We start from the raw sequence: 19401 nt of genomic DNA on the forward strand, positions 1-19401 counted from the left end.
TATTGTACGACAGGAGGTTTAGCCGACAAGGAAAAATGAGGCGGCCTATGATTGGTCGACAAATCTGATTGGTCAAAATATAATTCGTCCAACTACTACAATTGGTGTGCGGTCGAGTTGTCGCATTAAATTATCATTTTTGGTTGTCGGCTAAACCACCTGTCGGCCAATTCGGCGATCGACCTCGGTCGGCATCGCACTTCATTAGAGAAGGAAACAGCTGGAAACGTTTTCCCAAAGATGTGTGAGTATTCCCGCCTCACTACACTGTGCTACAATATATTCCACGTGGGAGGGGAGTATTACCCAAATCACTGCTGCTCAAGTTAAAAGTTACAATAGCTTGTTTATTACAATACGAAGGCTATGTTGTGTTTGTAAATGATTCTTTATGTCCACGACACCAGAAAAATGTCGACCAAGATTGCTGACGTAAGATCAAAGATTCTATGTCTTAAATAATTTTTAGCGTGTGAATAATTTTATTATTCTTCATACCTGCCTTTTGCTTTTTCTGGTTAGTGATATCTTCATCGTCGTAAATCTTCCATTATAGTTCCGTATCGTTGATGATCGGATGCAATTTGATCTTGATTCGATAATTGGTGCAAATAGCATTTAATTAGTTGATAATATCTCAATTCATATCTCATAATTGTGTGCTTATTATCGACAGTAAAATAGTGGCATTTTATGGGAGATTTTAATTACCTTTTTACATTAAAAAAGTTCGGTTTGAATGATCGGTGACCAATTTTTAATACGCCGGGCTTTGTTTTTCTTTGATAATTATGAAGCCAGATTTTATAGTGCGTAGATTTGAAAATAAATCTATTTACGATAAGTTTTTTGGGGTAGTTAGACAACGTGAATCTTAAAGCAAATAAAGGAAACAAAAGCTAGCAGAAAATGACCCTAAATTTTACTGCTCAAATTCGCCAGCTACCGATTGATAATCAAATATATATTATATACAGTGTGTATATTTCCATATTTTGGTGCAATATAAGTTGTTGATTGAAAATGTACCAAAATTATTAAAATCATGAGTCCATTCGCCAAATGTACTGTATATGTTTGCTTGTTTCATTATTCATTCGAAAGTGCCTTCAGATAGGTTTTTTTCTACCACCTTATTAGCCTTGCGGTTCTCTCTCAACATGTGGACCACTCACGGGAACTATTTTCTATTTTCAGATCGTCTTGTCTTTTGAAAGGAAAAAATCTGTTTCAGACATGTCAGATATGAAACCGTACCAATAAAAATGAATCTTACGAAGAGTTACGAAAATTTAAGTTTTCTTCATCACAGTTCTCGATAGACAGTTTTGTGAATTGCTTGAAACTTTTTTTGGTAATGCGTGCCTACGTCTATAGTCTTACAGCAGTTTATTTCGGAAAATATAATTAGTTTAGATGTGGTCCGTCTAGTTTTTCACCTTCTACCGTTTTGGAGATTTCTCAGGTTTTTATGTTCATTCACCATTCGGGATTGCGAATTGGTGAACTTTTATCAAACTAAATTGGTATACGGTTGGAGCTGTAAGAAGAAATATGGGCGCCGATAGGCACTGACTCGTCAGCCAATCAGAGTCAAGCACGAATCGGCGCCCATATTCCCATGAATAAGAATCAGAGTACATATTCCAAACCTTATATGGAAATGACTGAATAAACAACTAGATGACTGTGCTCTATTAATGAATGCAACTTACCAATTAAATCCTGACTGCAGTGTTGATAAGGTTTTGTAAATTTTTGGCAACTGCCTCGGGGGTAAAATGGAGAAATAATACATTATGGATTTTTTTAGGGTTTATTTTGGGATAGGGAGTTTTTAATGAATTTTTGATGGAGGTTCGGTATGATTTTGGCCTTGTGGTAAATTTGCCAATTAAAATCCCAATTAAAATTGTTTGGAGTCGTCGAACGGGGTTGACTGAGGTGAACTAAAAATTTAACGGTCTTGTAAATATAAGTTAATCTTAACAATTCATTCTTACAAAAAGTCACACTGCATCCTTCGTAATTATTATGTTGCTCAAACGAATTAAGGGCAATATCAGAATAGATTATAATGAAATCAGGATAAAAATTAGGGAACAAAGTTTCCGCAATTAAGTTAGATGGATTTTTTATTGGGTGGTTGAATCGTGCCCCCGGAGCACTGGAAATTTTAAGATTAACTCCTTGTGATTGGCAGTGGATATGGTAAGAATTTTGGCAAAAAACTGGGCATTTACAAATTTCGAAATTGGGGTTAATGTTGGACGCTCCGATGATTAAAATGTTTATCATAACAACTCTGAAAAATAAATTACTAATCGCGAACCGTTGCTGCAGAGATTACTTGTTGAAATCGGTCTAAAAATTATTGAGAAATTTGAAAAACATTTATTAGAAAAAAATAGAGCACATTGGCTCTTCTTCCTCCTTACGAGGCTTTTATATTATGAAAAGACAATTACATATCACATGTTACAAAATATGAGCTCATGGCTCTCCTTCCTCTTCTCGAGGCATAAATAAATTACAATGTTAAACCGTTTCTAAAATGCTGTGTATATAGTTGAGCACAGTGGCTCTTCTTCCGCCATAGGCGGCTCTAAACAGTTATAAACTATCTGGAAGCTCGTTCATCTGCCAGAATTGCGAGTTTTCTAGGCAGACCAGCTCAATGAGCGGAATATTGTCCCAGATTGTCCCTGGAGTCCACTCATACTCAATTGTCAAAAGTAGTGGATACTCCAGTAGAACTCTGAGCGTCCGGCTCATCTGCTGTATCCGCCGCCTGCCAGCAAAACGTGTCAGGTGAACTTGTGTGAGCTCACGAAACTCTGTAGTTGTCGAACACTTGGCCCTAAGCGCTTCGACCAGTACACCGATCTTCTTTGTATTCCGGAAAGCTCCGACATTTCCTCTGAAGTTTATGGTCTGAAACGCCTGGGCTATCTGAATAGCGGTCAGGTCGTGTAAATTCGGGTGAGGATCGTTCAGCCGTTCTCCTGTCTCAACAATTCTAACATTGATCCTCCATATTTTGGTGCAATATAAGTTGTTGATTGAAAATGTACCAAAATTATTAAAATCATGAGTCCATTCGCCAAATGTACTGTATATGTTTGCTTGTTTCATTATTCATTCGAAAGTGCCTTCAGATAGGTTTTTTTCTACCACCTTATTAGCCTTGCGGTTCTCTCTCAACATGTGGACCACTCACGGGAACTATTTTCTATTTTCAGATCGTCTTGTCTTTTGAAAGGAAAAAATCTGTTTCAGACATGTCAGATATGAAACCGTACCAATAAAAATGAATCTTACGAAGAGTTACGAAAATTTAAGTTTTCTTCATCACAGTTCTCGATAGACAGTTTTGTGAATTGCTTGAAACTTTTTTTGGTAATGCGTGCCTACGTCTATAGTCTTACAGCAGTTTATTTCGGAAAATATAATTAGTTTAGATGTGGTCCGTCTAGTTTTTCACCTTCTACCGTTTTGGAGATTTCTCAGGTTTTTATGTTCATTCACCATTCGGGATTGCGAATTGGTGAACTTTTATCAAACTAAATTGGTATACGGTTGGAGCTGTAAGAAGAAATATGGGCGCCGATAGGCACTGACTCGTCAGCCAATCAGAGTCAAGCACGAATCGGCGCCCATATTCCCATGAATAAGAATCAGAGTACATATTCCAAACCTTATATGGAAATGACTGAATAAACAACTAGATGACTGTGCTCTATTAATGAATGCAACTTACCAATTAAATCCTGACTGCAGTGTTGATAAGGTTTTGTAAATTTTTGGCAACTGCCTCGGGGGTAAAATGGAGAAATAATACATTATGGATTTTTTTAGGGTTTATTTTGGGATAGGGAGTTTTTAATGAATTTTTGATGGAGGTTCGGTATGATTTTGGCCTTGTGGTAAATTTGCCAATTAAAATCCCAATTAAAATTGTTTGGAGTCGTCGAACGGGGTTGACTGAGGTGAACTAAAAATTTAACGGTCTTGTAAATATAAGTTAATCTTAACAATTCATTCTTACAAAAAGTCACACTGCATCCTTCGTAATTATTATGTTGCTCAAACGAATTAAGGGCAATATCAGAATAGATTATAATGAAATCAGGATAAAAATTAGGGAACAAAGCTTCCGCAATTAAGTTAGATGGATTTTTTATTGGGTGGCTGAATCGTGCCCCCGGAGCACTGGAAATTTTAAGATTAACTCCTTGTGATTGGCAGTGGATATGGTAAGAATTTTGGCAAAAAACTGGGCATTTACAAATTTCGAAATTGGGGTTAATGTTGGACGCTCCGATGATTAAAATGTTTATCATAACAACTCTGAAAAATAAATTACTAATCGCGAACCGATGCTGCAGAGATTACTTGTTGAAATCGGTCTAAAAATTATTGAGAAATTTGAAAAACATTTATTAAAAAAAAATAGAGCACATTGGCTCTTCTTCCTCCTTACGAGGCTTTTATATTATGAAAAGACAATTACATATCACATGTTACGAAATATGAGCTCATGGCTCTCCTTCCTCTTCTCGAGGCATAAATAAAATTACAATGTTAAACCGTTTCTAAAATGCTGTGTATATAGTTGAGCACAGTGGCTCTTCTTCCGCCATAGGCGGCTCTAAACAGTTATAAACTATCTGGAAGCTCGTTCAGCTGCCAGAATTGCGAGTTTTCTTGGCAGACCAGCTCAATGAGCGGAATATTGTCCCAGATTGTCCCTGGAGTCCACTCATACTCAATTGTCAATAGTGGATACTCCAGTAGAACTCTGAGCGTCCGGCTCATCTGCTGTATCCGCCGCCTGCCAGCAAAACCTGTCAGGTGAACTTGTGTGAGCTCACGAAACTCTGTAGTTGTCGAACACTTGGCCCTAAGCGCTTCGACCAGTACACCGATCTTCTTTGTATTCCGGAAAGCTCCGACATTTCCTCTGAAGTTTATGGTCTGAAACGCCTGGGCTATCTGAATAGCGGTCAGGTCGTGTAAATTCGGGTGAGGATCGTTCAGCCGTTCTCCTGTCTCAACAATTCTAACATTGATCCTCCGACGAACTGTCCTATTCAGTTTGGTACGTATTACGTCCAGCTAAAAAAAAGTCACTTCTTTTTGCTCAAAGTCTCAAGAATTTTTCTCTGTGTTGACATGGCTCGTCTGTGTTGCTATGTACACGGTCACAAATATTTCCCCAACCACTAGCTTCGGTTTTTAGTTTCAAAAAGGTCTTTATATAATCTCTGAACAAGTTCTGTGATCTCTTTGAGTATTCCCAATTCCAAACTTCAGCCACATCAAGTATCCGATATCCTTTCTCTACAGCAAGCTTCAATTCCGTCGAAACAAATGTCCTCAAAAATGATCTTTCCGAAGGTGCTGTATGTGAACAAAATTGGAAATTGCTCTCTTCAACAGGTTGTTGTGCCATGTTTTTAGTTACCACGCACTCCTTACAGAGAGGGAAGAACAATTTTTTGTTATGTTTGAAAGGCAGAACGGGAATCAGCAGATCACGAGTAGCAAGAACCACACACTTTATTAAGCCAAAGAACGTTTTTGTCAAAACACAGTTTTCAACATAAGTAAAACTTTCACTGTAAACAGAATTGTCTAGCGCTTTTAATTTTCTATTTTTGGAGCACAGATAATGCTCTGGATCATCGTTGAAGATGGGTGTGACCAAAACTTGATCAGGATGACCAACAGGATAGAAGGAATGAGCGTTAACATATGGGTACAAAGAGCAAACATCAACATATTTCAAATTGAATTTACTCTCACCTTTGTGCCAGTAAGAGTAAAAATTTTCAGTTCGTCCTCCAACAAAAGCATCTCTTGCCTTAAGGGGTGCAAAGATGTTGCTCTTCTTCAAAACTGTTGATAATTTCTCTTCTGCTGGAAGTATAGGGCGGTCAAAACTGCAAGTTGTTTCATTCTGTCGTTGTATTAATTTATCAAAATCGCAACCCCAAATATGCTGAACGCCGACAATTGAAAACTGAATTCCATCTTTAGTAAGAAATTGTGTTCCTAACTCCTTCTGTGTTGAGAACCAAGCTAAACGGTCCACAAAACTGTCTTGATAAAGAGTCTCCATACTAACTCCGGCCTTTTTATTAAGTTCTTTGCAATTTTTAAAGCATTTTGGACAGCCGTGGTAATAGCAACCGAAAAACTCAAAAACTGTTGCCTCGTAGGTTTCTTTGCAATCCCAAATATTTGAGATGTTTTTTAAAAGAATTCCGTCAACTTTGAACTGCCCAACTCTTTGTTCACCTGATTGTTTACAGGTACTGATATTTGACGGCGACTGTGAAAATACATTTGAACGGTACATCCTGAGGGATGCATTAGGCGTGTCAGAGAGAAAACTTCTTTCTTGCCTTTCTCTCCATTCGAGCCACTGGTTAGCTGAAAAAGATGTTCTATCCAAAGCTCTATAGCCGTTCATAGGCAAAATTGCAATCAAGTTGGAAGGCATAAAAAAAACGTCGATAAATGTAATTGCAAGCGGAAGCAGCAGTACATGCGGTTTTGAAGACATCAACACCAAAACATGACTCTGCTATCAATTGACGAAACTTGCATACACCCATCCTGAGGAGTTCAACATCAGAGCGACAATACTGTAACAACTCCTCTCTAAAATTGTATCGAAGACCTTCTTCTCGCTACTTCTCCTTTTGACCGTCATGCCACAGTTTGAACTTTTCGTACTCTTTTTTGTTAGAGAACATTTTGGCACCAAACACACAAATAGGAGGAAAATTGCCTGCCTCTAGGGTTCTTGATTCATCTCCCACACAGTGGCTACAGTCATCAGTCCTAATAAATGTCCACAAACATAGATCTCCCCTTTCACACTTCTTCCGATCGTGCAGCGTCATGTCGTTGTTCAAAGATTGTGATGTCAAATAGTGAGGAAAATATCCTTTTCTGAGTTCTGCTATTCCAAATGTCTCCGGAAACTTCCGTAAGGGAACAGGAATAAAGAGATATGAGTCAATAAACCGTTTGTTGCCCACTTTGAGCGAAATTATTTTGTTTCCTCTCAGAACAATTTTGGGCACGTACTTTTGTTTAGTATAAAGCCATTGCAAGACTGGAAGGAAATCAAAGCCACTTCCAAAATGAGCAATAAACCATTCATATTTTCTCACCCGTTGACTGTTCTTCAGAAAGACTTCTGAGCAGAAACGGTCAATACAATCGTACCCGTCGTAGATTTCCTCCAGCGAGCCACTAAGATTTCTCGCAACCAGGAGAACAGGTTTGTGCTCGTTATCATTCAAGCAGCTCTGATCTGTTTCAATATCAAATGCCCAAATATTTTCATTATCAACGGCCGGTGAATCCCTTTGTTCAACATCAACCTCGTGGAAGCCATCTTCTTCACCAAACTCAATTTCCTGAAATCTCTCCAACTTTCTTTGTGGCTCATTGTCTTCGACTTCTTTTGTACAAAATGTAGATTTGCGCTTTCTGGGTTTTTGCACATAACACTCGTGCTCTTTTGACCCAATCTTTGGATACTGTTGATAACAAACAAGACAGAACTTCTGAGCACAAACATGGTTAGTCAACGAATGTTTGGGTATCGTTGAGTTGCACAACGGGCATTTAAAGTAATACAGGCATATCTGCTTCTCGATGTGCTTGTCTAGACAAAACTGACTCCTTAATGATAGACCACAGACAGTACACTTGAACTCTTGACGTTTGCCAAACTCGGGTGCAGTAGTGATATATCCAGTGCGATTTAAGCAACCCATCTGTCGGCATAAGCCACTACCACTCGCTGGACATTGATGCTTTACGCAAGAGTAACCTTTGTGGCACGCATAGCAGTAAAAACGACAGCTAAATAAGCCCTTCATTGACTTAATTACGTCAACGTGACCGGACTCCCTGTCGTAAAGCAGATCAACATGGAGCTCCTTATGGTCATTGAAGCTCTTCAAATAGACACCCATAAAATTTCTGTCGTAGATCGTAATGTTGACATTATTAAAAACCGGCGTGGCCGCAATGCTGCTGAGATCCTCGAGAGTGAGTTTGTCTCCAGTGTTTTGAAATATCTTGAGCTCTTTGAATTGTTTCAATCGAAATAGAAGCTGCTTAACTTCCGCTGTCTGAATAGACTCGGTCCAACGTTTTTGCTTTTTATCTTCTGCTGATGCCTTGCTGATAGCTAGACCCACGGCAAGAGCTCTTATCAGACTATCATTATTTTGCGATTTGATTGTAATGACAGATCTTTTTGCTGACAAGAATGTGTACAAATCGGGCACAGACCTGTTTACAATTCCACCAATTTTTTGCCACCCATCGACGGGAGGGATATACAAAGCAAGTTTAATTTGATATCACTGCTTATATCAAAACTTTCATGCGAATTGAGAACTCTATCAAGTTCATTTAAAATAAGATCAACATTAATAGTACTCGCATCTTGAAAGGGTATATGAATGGGGTAGTTCAAGCTGGGTGCATTCAAAACAATTCTAACACGATGGGAGACTCCATTCATTTCGCTCAGCACATCGGCCACGAGTGTACTGATTAGGCGTTCAAAAATTTCTCTCAGATGGGGGATGTAACGCTCAATATCAACAAATAGTACTTCGAAATCCCTGCTAACGGCTTGAAGGCTGCTTCTTCTCTGAGGCCGTCTAATGATAGTGTAATGTTGGCTCGGATCGAACCCAGACGGTCTCTGGTTGCGTTCATCAGTTGTTTGTAAGTTCTGTGAAGATACATGGTCTCGCGGTTCACTCTCTTGAGAAATGCTCTCAGCTTCATCCTGAGTTGCATCGACACCAGCTTTATTCGACATTGTTTTCTGGAACCAAACTAGAACTCAGCATGGATCAACTAACGGCACGTCGATTTACTATGTGCTTAAGATATGTGCTTCAGACAATTTTAATTACAAAAACATAAAAAGTACACAAACAAAACCTATAAAACACACAAACATACTCAGAATCACAACAAACACAGAAAGTAGAAAAAAGAAGAGAACCAAAGTTTTCTTGTCAACTTTGTCTTTTAGAGTTATTGATGATGACATGTTTTCAGTAAGAGATCGAAGGATCAGCCAGAGTCTCAGTTCTGTTTTGTTGAGGGCTTGAGAAACTTGGGTTGCTCATCTTTGTCCTGGAGGTTGCCAAAAACAGTACCTGGAGCAACATAGCTTGCAAACTTTCTTTTGAAGAAGATGGCTGAAGCTCGACACGCATTCACATCTGTGGGCATTCCAAGCATGTTGTAGCAATAGCTAAGTGATCTGTACACTGCTTCCAAACGAAACATCAAGTTGAAATACTGGAAACGGGATATATTATTCGTTAGTTGACCACTGCATATTACATCTTGGAAACAATTTCTAATATGCAACAACCTCTGCAGAACAAGCGGAAAATCAGGTTGTTTTTGAACTGAACCAAACAATAAAGTATCGGCCTCCAGTAATTCATTGCTCAAAACAGAAAGTCTGTCTGCTATATCCTGATTTTCTGTCATAATAAGGCACTGAAAATCAAAAAATTTCTGTAACTTTTTCCGTATGAAACTAATTTAATCGAGGACAGCCTCAGACTTGCAAACAAAAACGGAACGATTCTAGAAATTAAAAATACAAAAGCAACGCTTTCAAAATGTAAATAACTGTATAAAACACAAAGTATGACATATAATCCAGAAGTTTAATATTTTGGGTCCTCGATGTTCAAGAGCTCGCGGAAAGTTAAATCAGTTGCTAGCAATTTCTTGGAGTAACGTTTTCTCTTGGAAGCCTTATTGGGTAAATAGTTTTGCTCGCACATTTCTGCATTTTCTTTGAGAACGCCAGAGAACCGCCTCAGGAGTACCAGCAGCACTCCAGGATCCTGTATCACATCGTATACTTTCAGCTCTTTCAATTCTTGTACCAACATATTTTCCAGGACGTGAAGTGCGAGGCAGGCATCATCGAACTCCATATTCTGCCCAACGGAACCCCCACTATAAACAGAAACAACTCCTTTCTGCATCAGCTGCAGATGCTTGGAAAACCTTTGATTCAATCGTTTACAGAAACCCGAAGCACCCTGCTCGTAAAGAGAATCCAGTGCATGTTCATTATTAGTACTTGCAGTGTTTTGAGAAATGGAAGCAGCAGTTGATAAGTTGCCCGGTTGTGGTTGATTATTCTCCTCTTCTCCACTTGATACTACCGGTGAGAGCATCGGATCACTCTCTGAATCGGAACAAATATTGACACGTAACTCCTCACCACCCATTCTCTTAACACTGAAATATGAGATTAGAAATTAGGGCAAATGAGTTTCAAAAAAACTAAAAGTTACAGAAAAAATTGTGGTTCAGCTTTGAGAATTAAATTGTCAACCCAATAAACTACTAAAGGGGCCACACAAACAAATGATAGCTCCAAACAAATTCGTTGAAATAAGTAAAAAGAGCCCACAATTTGCGCTATGAGCAGCCACATTGTGTAGTTTTTCTATTAGGGACAAAGAAACGAACTGGGTCAAAACTTCTTTGGAATCTTTTTCTTCCCATTTTTATTTGTGATACAAATTTTTGATTGCCACATCTCATCAGCATTTGGTTGAGATTGGGGCAGATCAATAAATTGCTTTGCCACAACTTCCAATCGCTCAGCATCAGCTTCTTCCTCCGAATCTCCAAGTTCAACTGTCGAGGTGATTTGTTTCAGATCTGCTCGCACTTCCTCACATTTTTGATTAGGCTCTAGCATATCTGATATGACCTCCTCAAACTCTTCCCTTTTCTCAAGATCTTCACTTGATAAGGATTCAGACGGTACACAGCCTGTGATTCCTGTTATAACAATCAATTCATCCATCGTTAATCTCAGTTGATTTACCCGGACCCAGTTGAGACAATCTGTTGCTGACTTCGCGCTCGTACAGCCCTCAATTTTGAATAACTTGATGTGGGCGTAAACTCCAGACTCATATTTTTTCACTGATAAACGAATAAATCTTCCATTTTGAGCTCTCAAGTCAAAATGCTTTGCCGTAGGATTCATTCGAGTATCTTCCTCCGCTGTAATCTTCAGTGACAGGTCTTTGCCGGTAACTCCAGTTATCAGTTTTCTCTTTTTCATCCATTGAGAAGCCATTGTTTTCCTAAACGTATTAGATAGTTATTTGTCGAAATTGTAGAGTAAGCTGAGTTCTGCCATCCCCAACAAAGGGCAGCAGTTCTCCCGATTCTGATCTTATTTCTATTAGCACATCGCCAATAGACTGTTTTGCTACTTTCTTGAATTGAGCCTGGTGAAAGCTTCGAATAATTGAAGAACCATAACCAAAAAACCCTCCCGGTTTTACAGCTTCCCCGGGTATCTTATGGGAAACATCAAATACCGGACAGGATCGTAGCAAAGGGTCTTTGTTTTCGCCAACAAACTGAGGATCGATAAAGTCACAGTATATAAACAAGTGATGAAACCGATTAATATCGGCTGCGTACGTTGGCACATAGGTTAACAATCGACCTATAAGTTTTTTTCGCTCTATTGAAGGTCCTTAGAAACGCTAATAAAATGAACCTCTGACGCTTTTGTCGAGGAATAAATTTTGAGTGCATGACTAGAATCGTATTGGAAATCGAGATGTTCAATCAATTTATCGGATCGCTTTCTTTTTCGTTCGATAGCATTGTTCATTTCAATACGTATTTCCTCAATTGTATGATACATGCCTTAGCGCATTTTACAGCCTTTGTAGAGTCTAGGGCTATTTGGCCAGCAAAGATCAAAAGTCCCCTCAACTATATTAAAAATATTTCTAGGATACGAAATTTCAAGAAGGGACACCTCCCAATTACCAAACAATTCTATGCACTCAGGCAAAACAGTACGAAAAGAAGCGAGAGTGTTCTCGGGATAAACATTGAGCGAAGAGTTTGACGCCAGTTCAAGTGTAAATGCCATTGATTTTTGCAATAAGTAGTAAAAATGAAAACCGAAAAATTTTCTTTTAAAAAGCGACTAGACAAAAAGAGCAGTAATTGGCAAAATGACACTTACCAAGTTCTAGATATGTGAATTCAACAGAAGTAATGTAAACGAGGATCCTTCCAGGAATAGAACCAGCAAAATCTGAAATAGGAAAAACATCTTGCTGAAAACTCAAAATCGCATCTACGAAAAATCACAGAAATATTTTAAAACAGCTGTCTCAAAAATTTTAATTTTAGAAAAATAATTCAATAGGTGTTTCTTTTAGATCGGAAACTGAAAACAATAGATCTTTGTCGTGTTCTAGAAAGAAGGTAGTTTTATCAGACTGCAGAAAGTTTAGGAGTTCATCATTAGTTTTGTGGCCATTGTTGAAAAGAGTAAATCGAATCTCTTTGTTTGTGCTCTGGTCTACAAGATCCATGACAACAAAATGTTTAGGCTCCGAAGTGAAGAATCCACGCAGTGTGCAGCGAAGTAGACAGAGCTGTAAGTACTTGCAGCCCATGTCCAGAAAATACTCCATCTTGTGAAATTAACAGAGAAGGTAAAGCAGAAGCAAATATATGAAATCGATTTTTGCCGCTAAATGTATATATCGTCAGAAATATTACTTGATCGACTTCTTTTAGCTACCGAAATAAAGGAAGCATTGAAACTGAAATTTAAGATAGAACAAAAGTTAGGCCGGCGGAAAAGAAATCTTGCAATCAGTGTTCCCAACTGAGAGATGTCTAAATAACGAAGAGAAATTGAAAAATATTAGATACTTAAATTCAACGGAAAGTGAACGAAATTGTGAGAATCGACAACAGAATAACAGTATTACAAGAGATTGTAAAAATTTTAAGAAGCGAAAAGGGTAAAGAATTCAACGGAGGAACTGATTTGCAGAACTGAGTACAACAAAATGAGAAAACGAGAACTGAACCAACAACAGAAATTTTTGTTCTAATTTACTGAAAAAAATTAAAGATACAATAAAATTTAAAAACTGCTTAGAGTAAACCTCTCATTGGCCAAAAATGATCATTTTTTGTGTTTGTGTCCGAGTACCTGCCCAATTTTTCACAATTCTGTTTCAAAATAAACCAATCATTTTTCTCTACGATCAAAAGAAACGATTGCAATAAATTTGTAAAAAAAAAGAAAAAACAAGATGCAAATGACCTTACAAAACCAGCCAATCAACAAATGACAATACTGAGTTTGTTTTAGCAGCAGTATAAAGTCTCAAAGGAAACAGTGCACGCAGCCAGGTCGATATAATTGCACATCAAACCGCAGAAAAAGACTCTCAGTCTGAAGCAACAAACACAACAAAAGACTAAAAGACTAAGTGGAGCCGAATTAGAAAGACAAGTATTTATCCTCAGCAACATGAGAAGACAGTAAACAACTTAATCTAAATTAATTCTCTAAATGTTGTGGGGGCGCCCTCTTTCGAAGACAGATGTTATTAAATTGCTTTATAACCACATCAAGTAAGTCGTAAGATGAAAACAAAAAAGGCCAGAAATTTACAGTAGATGAATTGTTAATTGAGTTACGGAGCCAGTTTGGCTGGATTTCAGCATTAAAAATTGTTTGCATCAGTTCAATAAAAAGATTCAACCTATAAAAACAGTAAAGAACACAGAAGTAGAACTACAAACAACAACAAGCATGAAATATTTTTTCCAGATTATTAAGCCTAATAAGTTCCGTCTCATTTGACTGAGCAAGTTTGCTTCTGACGTTCGCGTGACGTTTAAATATCTATCTATGTATGTAAATATATATATATATATATATATATATATATATATATTTATATATACATATATCTATATATATATATATATATATATATATATATTTATGCATGTATGTATGTATGCATTTATGTATGTATATACGCATGTATGTATGTATGTATGTATGTATGTATGTATGTATGTATGTATTTATGTATGTAGATATGTATGTGTATGTGTATGTATGTATGTATGTATGTATGTTTGTATGCATGCTTATGTATGTATGTCTTTATGTATGTTTGTATTTATGTATGTATGTATGTATGTATGTATGTATGTATGTATGTATGTATCTGCGCGATATATATATATATATGTATATATATATATATATATATATATATATATATATATGTATAGATATATATATATATATGTGTGTGTGTGTGTGTTGTGTGTGTGAGAGTGGGTGTGTCTACATTGGATGTCTGCACCTAACGTACAGATACGTAAAAAAATCCACGCAAGATTCATATGACTCAAATATGAGATGAATTTTTAATGCCGCGCAGATTTCTGCGCGATGTACAGAAATCCTGAATATAGTGATATCTGCATGAAAAGAAACATTTTTAAAACACATTTTTTGAAATTTTGTAAAACGCAGAAATCTGCGCACCGCGCAGAGTTCTGCGCTGTAGCGCATGTTTTTATTATTCTTTTCTCCTTTAATTTTAAAACCGCAGCAGCGACTCGCATTATTATAATAAAATTGTCTTTAGGATGTAAAATAAATTTTGGAGGGAAACAAAAGAGATGGATAAAATTTAGATAACCGCAGAAATGATTTGTTAGAACTCAAATGAGCCCCGCCGCAAAACAACCGTTACTATCATTAAATATTAATCCCACCTGCTCCTACTTCAAGTTTTGTTTTATTAGACAAAAGAAACCGCAACTCATTTTTATCAGTACGGTTATTATTTATTAAAAGAGCACAAATCACCTGCTTGTATGATGGATTTACTGGATGAAGGGAATTGCGGTTTTCACCTGGATATGAATAAAATGTAGTTGATGTCTTTGGGGGGGTACGATTTAATTAGATGAATCTCTAAATAAGGGGATATGGGCGCCGATTCGTGCTTGACTCTGATTGGATGACGAGTCAGTGCCTATCGGCGCCCATATTTCTTCTGCTGTATATTATGTCTCATAATTTGTTCAATCGGCTTAATATTCAAACAGTTCAAAAGAATTACGCATTTTGTTTCAGTCATAGAAATTCTTCTGCCATATTTCGGTCCTGGTTGCTATGGTGACTATCATATTTCGTTCCCATTGGGAGTCTGAATATCAAGATATTTATGATAGACAAAATAGACTTTAGTAAAATGTTAATCTATATTTTGTTGAAATAATTGTTTCATTGCTCTCCATTTTTGCGCTTGACCATTTTGCGCTTTTGTTCTGGAACATTCTTTGTCTTCTCAAGTGATTTTTTTCACGCTTCTCTGCTTCAGTTTTGAGTTATTTCAATTGCGCTCTTTCATAAGTAAAGTTTTGTTGGTAAAGTCAAAGCCATTGTAGGTTGATACGGGGCCGTATAGCCCAGTTGTGAAGGCTACAAGACTAGGACTGCCGCCCTTGATTTAAATTGCACCACCTATCTTTCGAGAGCAATTTGTTCGAAGTTGGTTGGTTGGCTTTTTTATTGCTCTTAAACGAAGTTTGAAGCAATTATTGTAAGCGTGCCTATCTTTTTTTCACAAAATATTTGCGTGACTTTTTTGTACTAGAATATTCTTTCGATTTCACTTGCTTAATTCTTGAGTATTTTCACCCAGAATGGGGGGGTTTCAAACCCCTCATTCATCGGAATTGTTTTCACCCATAAAAATAATCTATGCTACAGCCCCCTCTGAATTAAGTTACCCCGCCTGTCGTTCCAGAGCAATTTGTCCATTTATGTTTCAACTGGAGAGTAGCCTGTTGAAGAATTGAATTTAAACAAAAGAACATGCTTCGGATCTTTTATCGAATACAAAGCCTGTTGGAAAAAAACGAGCGTAAAATGGTAAATTTAATCAGTACACGACAGGAAATAAAACTTTCGGCGTTTCATGTTTTTTGGAGTTATTTTTTCACTTTATTGAGTTTTGTCCGCAAAATGTACCATGTTTAATTGATCAAACAAAGCTGGTCTTGTTGGTGTTTCTTACGCGATCCTAAGAACTGTTTTATCTGTGAGCCTTTATTTTGTGACGGAAGGATTTTGAGAATCGGTATAAACTGGTACAGCCCGAGGACATTAGGTCGCTGAGCAAATTTTCTTAGAAACCTTGTAGTCTTTAACAATGATATTGGCTGAAAATTATTGAGATTCTGCTCTTAAAACGGGTAATTGAAAACTAAGGAGCTAGTTTAGCAGATTTTGATTTCTCGAGAATTTTATCATGTTTTTGTCAATCATTTTAACGTTTTTGTAGCTATTGTGTTTTTGGTGTGATTTACTTTTAATCACTCTCATTCAGCTTTGTAAGTTACTGATAACAATTTAGCAGCCAATTACTTTGTAGTTTTATTGCGTAATTTAAAGCAAGTAATTGGTTGCTAAATAAACTTTTACGGGAACGTGGCTGTACAATAAATCAGAGGCATGTAATAAATACAATTACCTGACAGACCAGGTTGGTTTTATTTGATTTTGTTATTATTTTAATAATTTTTTGAAATATTTTTTAAAAGGCAGGCTAATACACGGTATGGTAAATGCACGTGGTGATTCTCTAGACACACGATTCTCCGGGATTCTAATTTGTCTCGGAAACCTCAAAAAGTTGCAATGATTTCATTTCATGTGATCGTATAATATTATTGCTGGCGTTATTTTCAACTGTCGGTTAGCAAGTGAATAAATTGCCATTAATGTTTGCAGAGTTGTCTTCGTTTGTGAGCCATGTACAGATGATATATTTCACTTTTGTTGGATTCTAAAATCACTCTTTGATTAATTACTTTGCTTATTTTAAAATGTACATTTATATTATTAACTGAGTAATGTTACAATCTTGTATATATATTTGAAAATGTATGTTTGCCAAAATATTCTCTTTTTTTCTCCTTTCGAATAATCGTTTGAGAGAAAGACTGCTGTTTGAGATGAGCGTTTGAGTTACAGCTGTTTTCTACCGTCACATGACAATTTACCCAATTCAATTTTACCCAACGTCATTATACCCAATTCCATTTTAGCCAATACCATTTTACCCAATGCCCTTTGATCTTTTCCTTCAATAATCGGATTACAAATTTGTTGTAGTAATTACGATGTTTTAGCATACTTAAACCGACAATATAATCCCATGTTCGTTGTGAGAGCAATTCGTACGAGCTGTTTTATTATGTAGAAGGCTAAATAGTTGTTCTAGAAATGGCATGTTGGGTGTAATGGCATTGGGTAAATTGCCCTGACACCCTTCGTTTTCTACCTTGACAAGAATGGCTGACTTGTTGGCCTTCTATCATAAAGGTTTCAGGACGAATCCACGTGTTAGATGTTTATGGACAGATCGTTCACAATGTTAGCCTCAACCTTATAAACATACAGTAATCCACGCAAATTAGAAAGAGATAACTAGAACTTTCAATGCAAAATTGTATTTTGCCAAACAAAAATTGATACAGAAGCAGATGTTTGGAAAATAAATCGTACACCGATTGTCTTTTCTCACCGTCACCACCCAGTAACTGTTTAGTAAGAAATGACCAATAAATTTGTTATTTTTATTTACGGCACCGCCTTTTCAGAGCTTTGGATGATTGGAGGTGACTTGTAGATCCTTCTAGAACATTCTCAATTGTCAATCATCAGCAAAGCGAGGAGGAGTGAGTAGTAGTAACAGGATGAGCAGTAGGAATGATGCGCTGCATGAGCAGATGATGATGATAGGGACAGTGTCCCCGATTGACACCCTCCTCATTCTATTCATATCAGTGTGCACTGCACTCCTAAGTGAGGCCCTCACTTATGTCCTAGTGTACAGAACCCAACATTACAAAAAGTTAAAAGCGGAGGTTAGTAGAGTTCACTTCAGTTGAATTGAGACATAATCGCCTGAATTACCTGTATGTTACATTTCGTGGAAAAGGTTGTGGAACTACCCCGTTGACCTGATACTTTGCGCTTTATGATGTTATATAGATATCATCGAGGTCTTCCCCCCTCCCCTAGCACGTTATGCGCCCCCAGTTACACACCACGTGTTGCAATTGCGTAAATCATTGTACAAATATGCCACGTGCGCTTTGGGGCTGCAAATGATATGCACCCAACAAAGGTTGGGGGGGGGGGGACAATCGTTGAAGATCCAGAAATTGTATTTACAAGGTACAGTTCTACCAGTTCAAGTATCAATGTATGAACAATCATACGTTCGATCATGCCCTGTAATAGTTTTAAAACTCATAGTGCGTGACAAATATTGAGATCGTCGTAAGTTTCCTGGGCGGTTTTTTTCTTTAATAGCCGCACAGCGACAGCTGGGGCTATTATTGGTCTTCTCTTGGTTTTTACAATTCAAAGAATTTTTACAATTCAAAGAATTTGAATTGTATTGGGGCGCTCTTTTTTTTAAGATCTGTTCACACATTTTCATGATTTTTGAAGTCAAATTGGAGTAGTGATTTTGGTCACGCCGAAACAGGAAGTGGAGCGAAAAAGCGAGTGGTTTTGCGGCGTGAAATTTTTTCGCTCTTATTTTAAAGTAGAGTGACTAAACGGTGTTTGAACAAAAATTCGCTTTCTCGCTAGTGGTTTTTTGTTCACACGCGGCAATTTCACTTTGGGTTTTACTGTTTTTTTTTCAATTTTTTGGATTGTATTTTTTCTAAATGGATTTTCCAGTCCAATCATAGTTCATTCCAGGCCTAGTTTTTTGTTCGAAGCAAATTTACATTTCTCGCTCGTGGTTTTTTGTTCTCACTAGCGGCATTTTGACATTGATTTTTTGTTTTTTTTAGTCTGATTTTTTTAGAAATGGTTTTCCCAATTCACTCGTAGTCCGTTCTAGGTCTAGTTTTTTGTTTAGTCAATGAGATTTCTTTGAACTGTACGTCAGGACTTGTCCTGCTATGTTTTTTATTTCTTTGTCAATCTTTTTATTACGACCATAAGACGTCACAACCACTTTTTGTTCATTCGTTCATGCAATTTCAACTGAAACGAGTGCAGGACGTCATTTTTTGCTCTTACTGGAGCGAGTTTTTCTGTTCATTCGCGTGATTAAATTTTTGGTCACACTTGACTTGCCTCACTCTCATAAACGACTTCCTCACTTTGAAATTGACTTTTGTTTACTTTAATTCAAAGGGATAAGGTCAAATGTGTATGTGTCACTCTAAATGAAGGTTATTTAAGAGCAGCTGATAGAGGCAGCTATAACTTAAACAGATTCTTAATCAAAATATAACATCTCAGCCTTCAATGAAAACACTATTTTTTTGGTCTGTCTTTTTTAGTCTGCGAAGCTATTGCAGCTATTCTCTGGCAATGTGCCAGCTATGTTCTTTTTTGGAAATTTCATCTTTTAAAGTTTCGAACAAATTGCCGCGAAAATTGTGCTTGAACATTGGTTGTTATTA

At 37.2% G+C, this 19401-nt stretch overlaps 1 protein-coding gene across 1 annotated transcript in view; it reads left to right on the forward strand.

Annotated features, from left to right (window-relative positions):
* Positions 1–19401, forward strand: part of LOC142348258 (calcium load-activated calcium channel-like) — a 520926-nt gene that overhangs the window by 484989 nt on the left and 16536 nt on the right. Inside the window, exon 2 of the mRNA XM_075399555.1 lies at positions 17567–17835. Within this exon, the coding sequence (XP_075255670.1) occupies positions 17665–17835 (171 nt within the window). The 5' untranslated portion in view covers positions 17567–17664. The remainder of the gene's footprint in view (positions 1–17566; positions 17836–19401) is intronic.

Source organism: Convolutriloba macropyga, chromosome 10 (assembly GCF_964194025.1).
Source record: "Convolutriloba macropyga chromosome 10, txConMacr16.3, whole genome shotgun sequence".
In the NCBI taxonomy this organism is placed as follows: domain Eukaryota; kingdom Metazoa; phylum Xenacoelomorpha; order Acoela; family Convolutidae; genus Convolutriloba; species Convolutriloba macropyga.